Below are 14543 nucleotides of genomic sequence, written 5' to 3'. Positions count from 1 at the left end.
TAATACTTTCTAGGCATGCTGTAAATTGATAACTTCGGTGAAATTGCATCTCCCTGATGCATGTTCTTCTCCATCTATTTTTTTGAGTCTGTATGTAATTTAACTGTAGCAGATACCTTTTTATATATATTTTTTCAAGCAGTTTTGCAATGTTCTCATTTTCTCCTTGTTCCTATAATGAATTTATTACAACTATGTGTTCCACAGGGCTGAAAGTCCCTTCACTGTGAAAAGAACCTAAACACAGTGGTTTATTATATGCTGTAGTCTTCTCAGTTAGTTGAATCATTTTGTGCAGGCGATCAGTAGTCGAATACCAGCTTCGGAATCCTGCGTGTTAAGGAAGTTGGTTTCTTCCAAACTTGTTGTTATTGTGTTTGTAAGAACTAATGAAGTGTTTGTATATAACTGGTAATAAGCTAATGGGCAGATATTTACCAAGATCTTTTGAGTCACTTTTTTGATAAAGCAAAGTAACTATTGCATTACACCGCGTTTTGGGACTTTTCTTATTCTTTGTACACTGCTTACATTAGTGGGTGGGCCTATTTTGTACTTCTACTCTTGAATCCGACAGTAACTCTGCTATTATTCCATCATCTCCTTGGGTATTCCCCCTTTTCCTACTTTGAACTTGTTAATGGCCGCTGTCGTCGAATGACGTGTGGCCGTCGATGTGGCACGATCTGTCAAAACCTATGAACAATTTGGGGAAGGGAACGAAGGTCTGGGAGATGTTGACATTGACCTACTTTACCCTCCAAACCACTCAGGCAGTCAGTACATCTTGTGAATTAGTCATGAGTGGATGTCCATCTAATGCTTCCTGCAAGTGTTAGTGTAAGGAAGAATAAGAAAGCAAGTCAAGAAAAAAAAGAAAGTGTGTTTCCCAGAGTGTGACTGGTTATCAGTGTTTGTTTTTTACCTTAGAAGGGAGGGAAGAGAGATAAACATCCCTTGCCTTGCTCACTCTGCCCATTGTACAACCCACAATCATACAGGGGTAAAAAGTGAGTGGTTTTTTACCTTTACTCATTTTACTTTTGTCATTGTTTGTTTTATTGGATTGTTTTCCTCTTTTTTTCCTGGAAAAATATTCATATTCTGTGTTAAATGTACCGTACTTACAACTACAAATTACAATTTCACCATCTCTTACCCCTCCTTTTCTAGCCCACAATGCTAATCGCTGCTCTTATTGTTTGGTGATAGAGAGGGTTGTCCCTAAACACATACAGCTGCACCAATTATCCTGAGCCAGACTAAAAATAACATCCCTCTCCTCTCTTTCCACAAGCGCTAAACCACAAAGATTTTTTTTAAATTCAATTAGGAATAACCATTACAAAAATAAAGGGAAAATATTCATAACTATATTTGTATTTATAAGTACACATACTACTGTATTATGTACTGAATTTCTTCAGTTTACATATTTCTTGTTTTGCACAAGCATTTCATCAACATTATGAGGTGTATGCGTTGTGAATATATGGATGTAAAACCTTTCCTGCCCTTCACGCTAATTCCTTAGTGTGAGGTGCTAATATTGGATCCTATCGATTTTGGCAGTGACTGGTTCAGCCTATGCACACACAACAGCACCCTTATCTGGTAGCAGACTAAAAATAGCATCTTTCGCCTCTCTTTAGACACACACTACATCCAGATTGCAAAACTAATTCCATAATTGCATAAACAGAATAAACATAAAAAAAAATGAGGGGGGAATCATAATTATTCTTTTTATAAAACTTCCCATATTATGTGCTGATTTTATTCGTATTACATATTTCTTGTCATTCCAAACCATTTTAGCAACAAGGATTTTTTTTGGGGGGGCAGAAATAAGCATATTTCTTAGTTCACGCATTTCCATAGTTTTTACCATGTCCGCAGTAATTTTGCAATATTTTCTGCCATTCATTACGATTCACAGGATGGGTTTTGGAAGCCATAAATTATAATGCCAGATGCGCCAGATGACTTCCTTCACGTTGATGAAGAAAAAATCGAGTTTCGAAACTTGAAAAAAAAAAAAAAAAAAAAAAGTCCTGGCACCTGCCAGGGGGGCACATTAATTTCCGACAGCAGGGTCACTGAGGGGTTAAGAGGAATGTTTACTTCGTCTGGTGATACCTCTGGTATTTCTCTTGTGTCAACTGAAAAGTTATCTATTGGTACTGTTATCTTTGATGCATACAGCTCTTTGTCATCCTATATCTACATTTAATGACTTCATTTTTGTCGTCTAGTAGCTAATATAATTTATTGCTTTCTTTGTGCCATTTTACGTCAGACCTGTTTCAGGCTTTTTCTTTTTTTGATGGTTTCTTTTATCTGATCCATGTTTGTCTTACTTTTTCTTCTCCCTTGTTCTTGTTCATAAGCTTATTTATTTCCGCTCTTTCTATTTCACATATCTTTGCTTTAACTTTCATCTCTTTTCATCGTTTCATGAGTTCGAGGGCCATTATAGAACACTTGTAGGCTTTGGTTGAACTATCTTTTCCTACTACCTCTGCTGATTCTCATAGCACCTTTGTTAGTCTGTCATTCACCTCATCAATGTCATACTTAGCATAACTTGAAGCCTGGATCTGTTCATTATTTCAAACTGAAAGGCTGCTCTGTTTTTGCTCAATTTTGTTGGGCATATCTATTTATTTTTTATAATCAATAATTTCTGAAATTGAAACTGACTGTCCAACCCACCATTCTATGGTCAATTCCGATATTTGTTTTGTTGATAACTGTGACATTTGTGATCATATTATTCTTATCTGCTATGATGAAGTCGATTTCATTCTCTGTTTCTCGATTTGGGCTTCTCCAGGTCCATTTTCTTCTCGTTTTTCCGTGGAAGAATGTGTTCATTATTTGCATCTTATATTTTTCTGCAAAATATACCATTTCACTTCTGGATTCCTTTCTCCCACTCCGAATTTTCCCATACATGCTTCTCCATTTTTCGATTTGGCAACTTTTGCATTGAAGTCTCCTATGAGTATAGGATATCTGGTCTTTCTTCTTCCAAAATCTGTGAGATGTCATTATACAATGTTTCAATTTCTTCATCTGAGCTTTTAGAAGTCGGTGCATATACTTGAATTAGTTTCACGATGTATCCTTTGCTTAGTCTAATTACAGTCCATGGTACTCTTTCACATACTCTACTGAATTAAATAATGTTCTTAGCGAGATTTTTGTTCATTAGAAATCCTGCACCACTAACTTTTATTTGCCTTCTTCTGTAGTGAAATTGGTGGTTGCTGTCTTTCTGATTTAAATTTTATTTTCTGTGGATCTCAATCACACCTACAATTTCCCAACAAATATTTTCTAATTCAGTCACTTTCGATGAAGGCAGTGCGGTTGGACCTTCAATAGACGATGATCCAACAGGAACGCCTGTGAAATCATTAACAGTAGAATTCATATTTGGTTGGGAGGATTGTGGAAAATAATCTCGGCTCCCTGCCACATAGTTTCTGGTGACATACAATTTTTGTGCCACTTTATTCAGTGGAACCGTATATATCGCTAGGTGATCCCATGGTCCTTCGCTGTCTGAGAAAGTAACTCGTACATCTGCAAGGACAACCCTTGTCCACCACCCAGGGACGCGTGCCCACTGATATCTACCTACCTGCCTATCTATCCATCTTAGATAGATAGATAGATAGATGGATGGATAGATAGATATGGAATAAAAACAGAGAGGGAACATGAAAGAAAAAGTGCAGATTTGAAATAAGACCAAATATTAATGCATCTAACTGAGTGAGTTTGAACTCATGACTCGATTTTTTTTCGTAGCTGAAGTTGTTCACATACAGGAGATAGGTAAACGAAGAGAAAAGAAACACAGAGAAACCCGAAAGGAGAAAATTATGAATGAAATAAAAAAAAATGTGTACTGGAAAGTCAGTGAATGAAACTGTTCCTCTGATCTTTTTTTCATAATTGCAATAAATAATGACAGAGAGAGAGAGAGAGAGAGAGAGAGAGAGAGACAGACAGAGAAATAATTGCCATAGAAGAGAGTCAGAAAAGAAGACAAGGAACATATAGAATTTATGTGGCAGGACGAGGAAAAATAAAATCATACAAAAAATTTCTGGACTCCAACTGGTACCTTGAGCATCTCTTTGCCATAGCTGCCGTTGTAGATGAGGCCCAGGTACTTTTGGTCGCCGCTTTCCGTATTACGACGTGGGCAGTGTTGGTGCAAGCAGCCGTCGTGTCTGTGATATTGCAGGGGTGACCAGTAGATTTACTCTTATAAAGTAGGACTACTATATGCTCAAAGTGTGTGTGTGTGTGTGTGTGTGTGTGTGTGTGTGTGTGTGTGTGTGTGTGTGTGTGTGTGTGTTTGTGTGTGTGTGTAATGGGTTCAAACGATGGATTACACTGTTCATCCCGTGTTTTAATGTACGAAAGTGTTAGACAATGGCTTAGGACGCGCGCGCGCGTGTGTGTGTGTGTGTGTGTGTGTGTGTGTGTGTGTGTGTGTGTGTGTGTGTGTGTGTGTGTGTGTGTGTGTGTGTGTGTGTGTCTAATGGGGGGAGGGCAAGAAGACTGACATTGCTCAACACAGAGTTATGATTCGCAGAATTAACAGATAATGTCTTAGAACAGAAGAGGTACTAGAAAATGGAGACAGATTTTCAAACGCCATCTTGTCAAACCCCGTTCTATTAGCTATGCACTTATCACAGGAATGGTGAGTATAAGAGGTTTCCTAATTCATGGAAGCTCGAATGCTGATGTCTGGCATTTAAAATACAATATGCTAATGAAAGGGTTCGGTACTAGAGCATTTATAAGCAATTGGCTTGGCCTTTGCCATAGGAGGTATTTTTGTGTAAAGCAAGGTTAAAGAAACATAAGATAGGTACTGGTATTTTTTTTTTTTTTAATGCGAGGAAGAAAGAACCAAAGGTTAGGTGCCCGCATAACAGTTACTTCCAAGAAAAATAAAAACAGTACAAAACAGAGCCAAATTAAAGATCTGTTCATTTCAAGATGCCTGGACACACTGCGTTTGAAAGACTGGAGATCATAGGAAGTAGAAAATACAGACAGAGGGATAGAGTTCCAAAGGTGACCTTTTGCGTAAATGAAGGTCTGGGAGAGTTGGACAGAAAAGGGATGAGAGTTTACTGCTAAACGGGTGCTACGCGCCCGTCGTAGAGGTGGAAGGATGCAAGCAGACAGTTCAGAGGAGCAGTGACCATGGAAGTAACGATAGAAAAGAGATAAAGATGCAACAGTGCGGCAAAGAGACAGAGGCTGAAAGGAGCCAGTAAGAGGAGGAAAATTAATGAGACGAAAAGCCTTTGACTCCACCCTATTGAGAATAGCTGTATGTGGGGAGCCTCCCCACACATGAGAGCTGTACTCTACACAAGGGCGAATAAAACCCGTGAACAAAGTCAACAACTGTGCAGGAGTAAAGAAGGTACGGAGACGGCTTAGCACACCTAATCTCTTGGAAGCAGATTTTACAAGAGATGTAGTATAGTCTTTCCAAGATAAATCCCGAGTGAATGAAACCCCAAGCATGTTCAAAGATGATGCAGGATTGAGTTGGATATTACTGAACAGTAATGGGTACTCCTGTAGAAGATTGTGTCGGGTTGATAGGTGTAAAAACTGAGTCTTTGATGCATAAATAAAAACAATATTATTTTTATCCCAGTCAGAGATACGAGCCAAGTCAGATATTAAGTGTGCCAAAGCCTCATCCCTTGTTTGGTGAAGTAACTGCTGAAATGGACCTTGCGGGAAATGAATGGAAAGGTGGAAGGTGGAATCATCAGTGTACGATTTGATAGGGTTAGATGTACAGCTTAGAAGATCATTGATGAATAAAAGGAAGAGAGTTGGTGATACGACAGAACCCAGAGGGACACCAGTGTTGATAGATCTAGGAGAAGAACGATGGTCGTCTACAACAGCAGTTATAGAACGACCAGAAAGGAAGCTGTAGTTGAAGGCACAGATAGAAGGATAGAAACCGTAAAAGGGCAGTTTGAAAATTAAAGATTTATACCTGACTCGATCGAAAGCCTTTGAGATGTCAAGTGCAATGACAAAGCTTTCACCAAAGCTCCATAAGGAGGATGACGAGGAGTCTGAAAGGTAGGTGAGAAGATCGCCAGTGGAGCGTCCCTGACGGAACCTATGCTGATGATCAGAAAGAAGGTTGTGACAGGAAAGATGCTTTAAAATTTTTCTGTTAAGAATAGCCTTGAGAACTTTTGAGACGCAGGATGTGAAAGCAATTTGATGATAGTTAGAGGGTTGGGAATGGTCAACCTTCTTTGGGACTGGGTGAATGAGAGCAAACCTCCAGCCAGAAGGAAAAGTACAAGTTGAAAGAGAAAGACACCTAGGCAGGGTGTAAGCACAGAAGCACAGTTCTTGTGGACAACAGGAGGGACTCCACCAGGTCCATATGCCTTGTTAGTATTGAGGCCAGTGATGGCAGAAAATACATCAGCTGAAGAAATTTTAATGTCAGTCATGAGGAAGTCGGAGGGGGGAAGTGATGGAGGAACAGCATTGAAATCGTCTAAGATGGAATTAAAGGAGAAAGTCTGAGCAAAGAGATCTGCTTTATCAGTAGAAGAAATAGCTACAGAGCCATCAGAGTAGATGAGAGGGGGGAAGGATGATGAGGTAAAGTTGTTAGAAAGGTTTTTGGCAAGGTGCCGGAAGGAGTGGGAAGAATTCGAGTTGAAGAGTTGAGAGCATTTAGTACGGATGAAATATTTTTGGCAGAATGAAGAACAGACTTATCACAATTCCAGGTAGAAACATAAGATGTGATTCAGGGGTGGGTTGGCTCTAGTACCTTATACAGGCCCTCTCCTTGTTGCGGACAGCATTAGAACAAGCACGATTAAACCGAGGCTTTTTTGCATTAGTCATAGGGTATGAGAAGGGAGTGTATGCTTCCATGCTTGAGAGAATAACGTCCGTAATGCGCAAGGCACACTCAGATGGCTCCGGGCCACGGAAGGAACAATCACTGTAGGGAAAATCAAAGAAGTACTGCCTGAGGGCCTCCCAATCCGCAGCTCCAAAGTGCCACAGTCGACGTTTCTTTGGAGGGTCCACAGGCCGTACCAGAGCGATAGGACAGGTTAAGGTAATTAGGTTGTGGTCGGGAGCCCAACGGAGAGAAAAGATTGACAGTGTAAGTAAAAGGATTAGTTGTAAGGAAGAGGTCAAGTATGTTGGATCTCTCTCCAAGGCGGTCAGGGATATGCGTAGGGTGCTGTACAAGCTACTCTAGGTCATTAATGATGGAAAATATGCAGACTTGTTCACCAGGTGGATCATTAACTGTTGGGCAAGGCACTAAGGTTGGTTGAAGTTGTGACAAAAGAGACACGGAGAATATTGAAGTACATGATTGTTTACGGTACCCATACTCATGCTAAGTGTTTACGGTGGCACCGCTTTGAACATTGTTTTTAGTGCAAGTGCTACAATAAAATTACAAAAGCAATAATTTACAGAAACAGTACATTTTAAGGGAACTTTTATCCATCCATCCATCCATCATCCAATCCTACATTGTCCCATGAGGAGCGTAGGAGCCCGGGGCTAGGCAGTTGGCCGCGAGATTTAAGATGGGGGTGATTAATAGCTTGCATTCGCGAATGAAATGTACCGAATTTTAATATAGGCTATATTTCTCTTAAATACCACTGCCAAATAAAAATGTTAAGGAAGACTACATCAGCTGCAAATTTACCACCGCAAAAATTCTGTCCAGTGCTACATAAGGGCAAGTATTTTCAAAACAAGAAGGCTTCTAACCTACTTTTGAAAAAACAACCCAACGGAACAAACATCAGACCTGCAGGAGAGTCATCTTGTGTATGAATATACTGCTCAGTTAGGAACTGTGAGTCCCTCCCCTTTTCATACATAAGATATTCAACCACCAAACTTCTGAGAGGAATAACACTTTACCTGCTGATTGGTACTTCTAAGAACCCCTAAAAGACACTGCCACAATTCAAATATGGTCGGAGATATAATGGGCAGGCTCCAAGTGTACGACGCCTACATATATTAGAAGCCCTCGTCATAGAGGATAGGGGCCCTCAGAATGAAACAGTTGAGAATTCAAGATCATCCCATCAGACCAACCATTCCTTCCCAATACGAAGTGTGGGGCGGAATGATGACATCCCTTATATTCCCCCGACTCCTAATGGTTGGCTACAATCTCCCCCTCCACATAATCTTCCCCTCACCTCATTTCTTAATGGTTCTTTACCCGATTTCCTGACCCACATCAAGTGTATATAGACACGCTCATTGTGCCTTTGCTCTTAGTCACCTGATAATGTACATAGCATGTACAGTAGATGTCGATAATCCAAGAAATAACCTTCTCTGCTTGTTTTACTAGTACCGTTCGGTAGAAGTATGGTAGTGTTAAACCAGGAGCAGTAGTCTGCCTTCAGGAATGTTTAAGGTATGTGAAGATCATAAATGCAGAAGCAGTATTTTTCAATGAGATTTATCTAAAGGAAAACCTACTTTTTTTTTCTTTTTCTTTTAATTTGTCCGACTCTGGGCAAAGGCTTCACTGACTATTCCCAAGTCCCAGTAGTCCTAATTGAGGCATTCGAAATATACAAAAAGACGTACACACACACACACACACACACACACACACACACACATACACATGCATATATATATATATATATATATATATATATATATATATATATATATATATATATATATATATATATGGATGGGTGACCGCCTGGGAACACCAGATGCTGTTGGCATAACGTTTTCCCTACGTGTCAAGTGGGGTTGGTGGAGGATTAGTGCCCTCTCCCTGTAAAACAGTTAACTCTAAGCTCTTGGCCACCCCGTTTGGGATACATGGCGTCTGGCAATCAGTTCAGTTCATATATATATATATATATATATATATATATATATATATATATATATATATATATATATATATATGAATGTGGTAGGTGGGGGCGCACACCATCCACTCACTCGATGTAGTGCTGCTCTCAGGTGTCTGCGCTTTCCTCTCCTCCATCCTTCATTCCTTCCATCCTCTTCTGTCTGTTTCCTTCATTCTTTCCTCGTCCTTCTGCCTACGGGTGACTTTACGCTTCCTCTTCTGTCTTTCTTTCCTTCACTCTTTCCTCTTCCTTCTGCCCGTGGGTGACTCTACACTGCGTGACAGTTCAAATGGTTTCCAGTACAGCAGGAAACCATTTACTAAGGTGGGTGGTAACCATATAACCAAATTTTGGCACCTAGTGGTTTAGTGGGTAATTACGGCGCCCTAATCGGATTGAGCCTGTATAGGTTTATATTCAAGGGATGTTTGGGGTTTCTTGCTCACGTAATGCTACTCAGGGTTGAGTGAGGCTGGTCACTCTCATCTTAAATGTCAGGACCAGCTTGCCTAGCCCCGGGCTCCTACGCTCCTCATGGGGCAACGTAGGATGACGAATGAATGAATGAATGAATATATATATATATATATATATATATATATATATATATATATATATATATATATATATATATATATATATATGTATATATATATATATATATATATATATATATATATATATATATATATATATATATATATATGTATATAATATATATATATATATATATATATATATATATATATATATATATATATATATATATATATATATATATATATATATATATATATATATATATATATATATATATATAAAACAGTACTGATCAAAGGTTCATGCTTTAATTCCCGCAGCATTATTTTATTAATTTATATATTTTTTTCGACACTGTCCATCCCGCCATTATTTCGTCGTGGGCGGGCCAGAGGAAGTTATCATCCTCAGTCACTGAAGTATGGGGATTTGTTATCACTTCATTATATTATGGGAAAGCTCAGTTTCCCCTGGTCATTATTGGAGTGATGATTGTCGTTCTTGTGCTCAATTTTCCTGCCCTGTTTTGCTCCAAAGTTGCCCGTTAATTCTATGGGTGTTTTCTTTCCAACATGGGTAAGACCCACCACTCCACTGTAGGTCAGTCAGTGAGTATCATCTCCCTCCACAAGTGAAAGCATCCAAAGAAATATAAAAAATTGTTAACTAGCAGAGAGAGCTGCAGACACTGATCAAACATTTTAAGGACTCTTGCAGCTGTGTTGTTCCTACCCAGTCTCCTTGTTCAGTGGTCCTCACAGGACAACGCAACGTATCCAGAATCTTATTTGTCGTCATCAAGAGGTCATCCCACGTATTACTGCACATGAACTGAAAGATAGGATCCCTCCTGTATTGCCTGATGTGTCCAGAACCGTTGTCCGCATAATGCACAGTGATTTTGGATATCGGAGTGCTGCTTCCTCACTAAGCTCCACTTAACTTCACTTAACTCGTCGGTAGTTACGTAGTAGGGTTGTTTATGCTGTGCAGCTGCTGGTTGGGATATTGAGAAGTGGCGATGAGTGCTGTGGTCAGATGAATTAACGTTTACAGAGACAGAGAACCGAAGTGGAAACGTGTACCGCGGGCGTGTTAATGAACCTCTTGACCCTCGTTATGCCAGAAAGAGTTTTAAACACCCTGATAGTTTGGTGGTATGGAGTGCCTTTAAATACAGTATTATGGGCAAGGAGAACTTGTTGCCTTGCCTAGGAATCAAATGAACAGGAACAACTACCTGGAACTGCTGTGTGACTACCTTTCGACTGTTTTGGGAGGTGCCACTCATACATTTTCATGCACTGCCAGAGATATCACTACCTGGCCGAAAGTTTGCGAAGTTGAGGTGGTACAGAGGTGGCCTGATAATTCTCCAGACTTCAGACCCATTGAAAAATCTGTGGGCATTAATCAAGGAGGAGCTCAGGCAGTACGACATTTCATCAGTCTCTCTCCTGGTGGAGGCGGTGAGTGAGGTGTGGTACACTTTTGGTTCAAGAAAAAGTCAAGAACCTGGCAGATTCTGTCTTTGAGCGTCTGATAAAGAGTCCAAAAGCAAAGGACACCCAATAGATTATTAGTTTTAGGTATCGGGGCGGCGGTGGCTGAATCAGTAAGAGGCGGCCTGCAGTTCAAATGGATCCAGAATCGAATCCGGGCTGAGACAGGGAACAATTTAAGGAATCGAAATTCTAAAAAAAATAAAAATAAATAACAAAATTTACCGATCTACCAGAAAACCAGCCGACGTGTCATAAAAATACCCCCCCCCTAATACCAGTACACCAGTCCTGTATGAGACAGTCTTAGCAGGTATTCAATACGGATGTTGGGTATATATATATATATATAAAAGTAATCCCTCTACTTTCCGGGCGCCCACTTTCCAGACATCCCCACTTACTGGACATAATCGTCCCTGGATCCAATATTCCCAAAATGGTCCGAAAACCGCAAAAAATTCGAAAAAAACACGATTTTTTCCCGCCCGTAATTTGAACTTGGCGCGCACGGCGCGGGACAACTTTGTTGTGGTGCATCATTCCTCCAACGTCCGCTAGAGCGCCCTTCAACCTCCCCACTTCCTGCCTGTCTCTTGTTGTGATTGAACACTCGTCGTCATGGCTGCCCACGTGCTTGCTTTTGTGGAGGCACTCCTGCTGCTCTCGTGCCTCTCCTTCGTGTGTGATGATGGCCCCGCCGCCTGAGAAGAGGAAGTGAGTGGTATTGACTCTGGAGAAGAAGCGGGAGATATTGGAGAAAGTAGATGAGGGATGGTCTTCTTCACGCATCCTCCGTGAGTTCAACCTGGCACGATCTACTTTGTTTGATATCAAGAGATCCCGAGACAAACTCATGCAGTACACGGCTGACCTCTTGTCAAAATGCAAATGCAATGTGGAGAGGAAGATGATGTTTACTCCCAACTTTGCTGAAGTCGACCGCTTCACGTTGATTTGGTATCGAAAGCAACGTGCTGCTGGTGTGATGGTACGTGGTACGGAGCTGAAGGTTGCTGCTGAAAAGTTTGCAAGGCTTCATGACGCCCAAGACTTCAAGGGATCCGAGGGTTGGCTCTTCGCATTTAAGTTACGGCATGGCCTTACCAATCGTAAGTCTCATGGCAAAGCTTTGGATGCTAACGAGGATGGAGTAGAGGAGTTTCGGCACAAGGTGAAGGCCTTGATCGACAGGGAGGGCCTCACTCTCGGTTAAGTCTACAACGCTGACGAAACTGGTTTATTCTATCACTCTTTGCCTACGAACACTCTAGCCAAGGAGACGGAGAAGCGTGTACCTGGCCGCAAGCTCTCCAAGCAATGGCTTTCTACTTTGTGTTGTGCCCATGCTAATGGCATGCACCAGCTTAAGCCTGTTATTGTTGGCCGTGCAAAGCAGCCTTGGTGTGTTCATGGGGTGATGGATGTCCTTCCTGTCGTCTGGTACCTTTCCTTGAAGGCATGGTTCACAGCCCACATCTTCAAAGACTGTTTCCACCGCCATTTCGTCAAGAAGGTCATACGTTACCAGACGGAGAAACTGGGAATCCCACGTGACCAGGTAAAGCCCCTCCTTCTCCTCGACAATGCACCTGCCCACCCGTGCGACAAGGACTTGGTGGCTGAAAATGGCCGCATTAGGTGCATGTTTCTGCCGCCTAATATTACTGCTCTCATCCAAGCAATGGACCAAGGAGTGATCGTGGCAATGAAGCACCTATACCGACGGAAGTTCCTGGACGAGGTGATGGTTGTTCTTGAGGACGAGGACGAGTGCAGGGAGGGACAGGACACGTGAGGCCAGCGGACTTTAGAAATCTTCGCCGCTACAACATCAAGTCTGCCATTTACAACTGGGCCAGTGCATGGAAGGAAATCCCTGTCAAGACTCTAGAAAATGGTTGGTCTCGTCTGCTTCTCGGAACGGATGTGAAGCACAATTTCCTAGGTTTCGACTTGGATAACTTCCATGCACGTCTACATGCGCACGGCAACGATGTTGATGTGGACGAAGTGCGTGTGTGGTTTGATGACAATGAGGGCGATCCTGGGTATCAGACCCTGTCTGATATCGAGATCGCATCTTCAGTTGCAGGTGTCAGTACCTAGCTTGAAGATTCCGACGAGGACGGCGATGATGATGTGGACATCTCTCAGCATAACACAACTCCAGCCATCCCCAAGCTGAGCGCACTCCGGGAACACCTAGAGTTCGTTCTGGACTACCTGGAACACCCAGACTGCGACAGGGAGATGGGGCCCTTGGGACTTGTGGAGGAAGTGTGTGCTTTCAGGCAGCGCATCATAAATCGTCAGAATCGTCGTTCCTTGCGTCAATCAACGATTGACAGCTTTTTCAGGCCCGTGACCCCCGCTGTGCCCAGCCCTGGCTCCACTCCGTTGCCTCCCCAAGACAGGCCCTCATGCTCTGAGCCACAGCCCAGCACATCAGCCAAGGTGGAGTCATCGCCCGACGTGAGTTTGCGTCTATCTTCCGAGTCGTCTGCAGTGGGTACACCATCACCACGACCCAGCGACGCACCCCTAGGTCACCTGCCAACGATACTCTCAGACTCTGACAGTGATTAAACGGCAAGAACTTCTACACTAGACCACACGGGAATTTAGTGTTATGCAGTGAAAGAAAAACAGTGCATACAGCATTGTAAAGAAAGTAGAAATTTGACTGAAAAGACAAAATTTTCGGACTGAATTTAACGTAAATAAACTTGTGATTTGTTTTGAAATTGGTTCTATGAGTGGAAAGACTTAAAGTGCAGAGTGCAACAATTATTAAGTTACAATGAAGCATAAGTAAGACAAGAGTGGCAGTGTGAAGAGAATGGACTTCTGAGTGCGAATGACTAAGTTAAGTGCAAGACTTCATGAACAGTGTACTGCAAGTGCTTCAGGAAATCCTTCTTACTGTCAATGTCTGAGAGGAGGCGGTTATTCATCGAGATGGCCATGGACTTGCTGTAAGTAGGCAGAATGTTTCATACTGTACTGTACTGTATTTTCCATACTATACTTACCTCAAACACCTCATTTCACTCTTTTATGTCCCTTATTGGTGTGAATATGTAGTGTCTTAGGTGCTATGCATGTGCAGTAGGGAGGTATTTTTCTGAGTTAGGCTAGGTTAGGGTCCATAACTACCAGTCCAGGAGCCATGGACTTGTAAGTACCCAGAATGTTTAATATTATATAAACCTACCTCAAAAACCGCATTTTATGCTTCTTTTGCATTTATTTCAGTCTTTTATGTTCCTTATTGGTTTGATTTGGGTCTTAAATAGGTGCTATGCATGTCCGGAGGGAGTTGTATCGGTGTTTTTCTGAGTTAGGGTCCATAAGTACAAGTCCAGGAGGTTGGTGCCCACTATTCAGACAGGACCACTTTCCGGACATGCCTTTGGCTCTGTTACGTCTGATAGTGGAGGGATTGCTGCATATATATATATATATATATATATATATATATATATATATATATATATATATATATATATATTGCCAGACGCCTCAATCCCGT

General features: G+C 41.5%; 1 protein-coding gene across 1 annotated transcript in view; it reads right to left on the bottom strand.

Moving 5' to 3' along the window:
* Positions 1 to 14543, bottom strand: part of LOC145397227 (chondroitinase-AC-like) — a 129151-nt gene that overhangs the window by 63349 nt on the left and 51259 nt on the right. The window contains exon 8 of the mRNA XM_080270424.1: positions 4139 to 4247. Within this exon, the coding sequence (XP_080126550.1) occupies positions 4139 to 4247 (109 nt within the window). The remainder of the gene's footprint in view (positions 1 to 4138; positions 4248 to 14543) is intronic.

Source organism: Coenobita brevimanus, chromosome 40 (genome assembly GCF_032717465.1).
Source record: "Coenobita brevimanus isolate Jiangsu-jjx chromosome 40, ASM3271746v2, whole genome shotgun sequence".
NCBI classification, from domain to species: domain Eukaryota; kingdom Metazoa; phylum Arthropoda; class Malacostraca; order Decapoda; family Coenobitidae; genus Coenobita; species Coenobita brevimanus.
The sequence above is the reverse complement of the archived record's forward strand: the minus strand, read 5'-3'. Positions and strand labels throughout refer to the sequence as shown.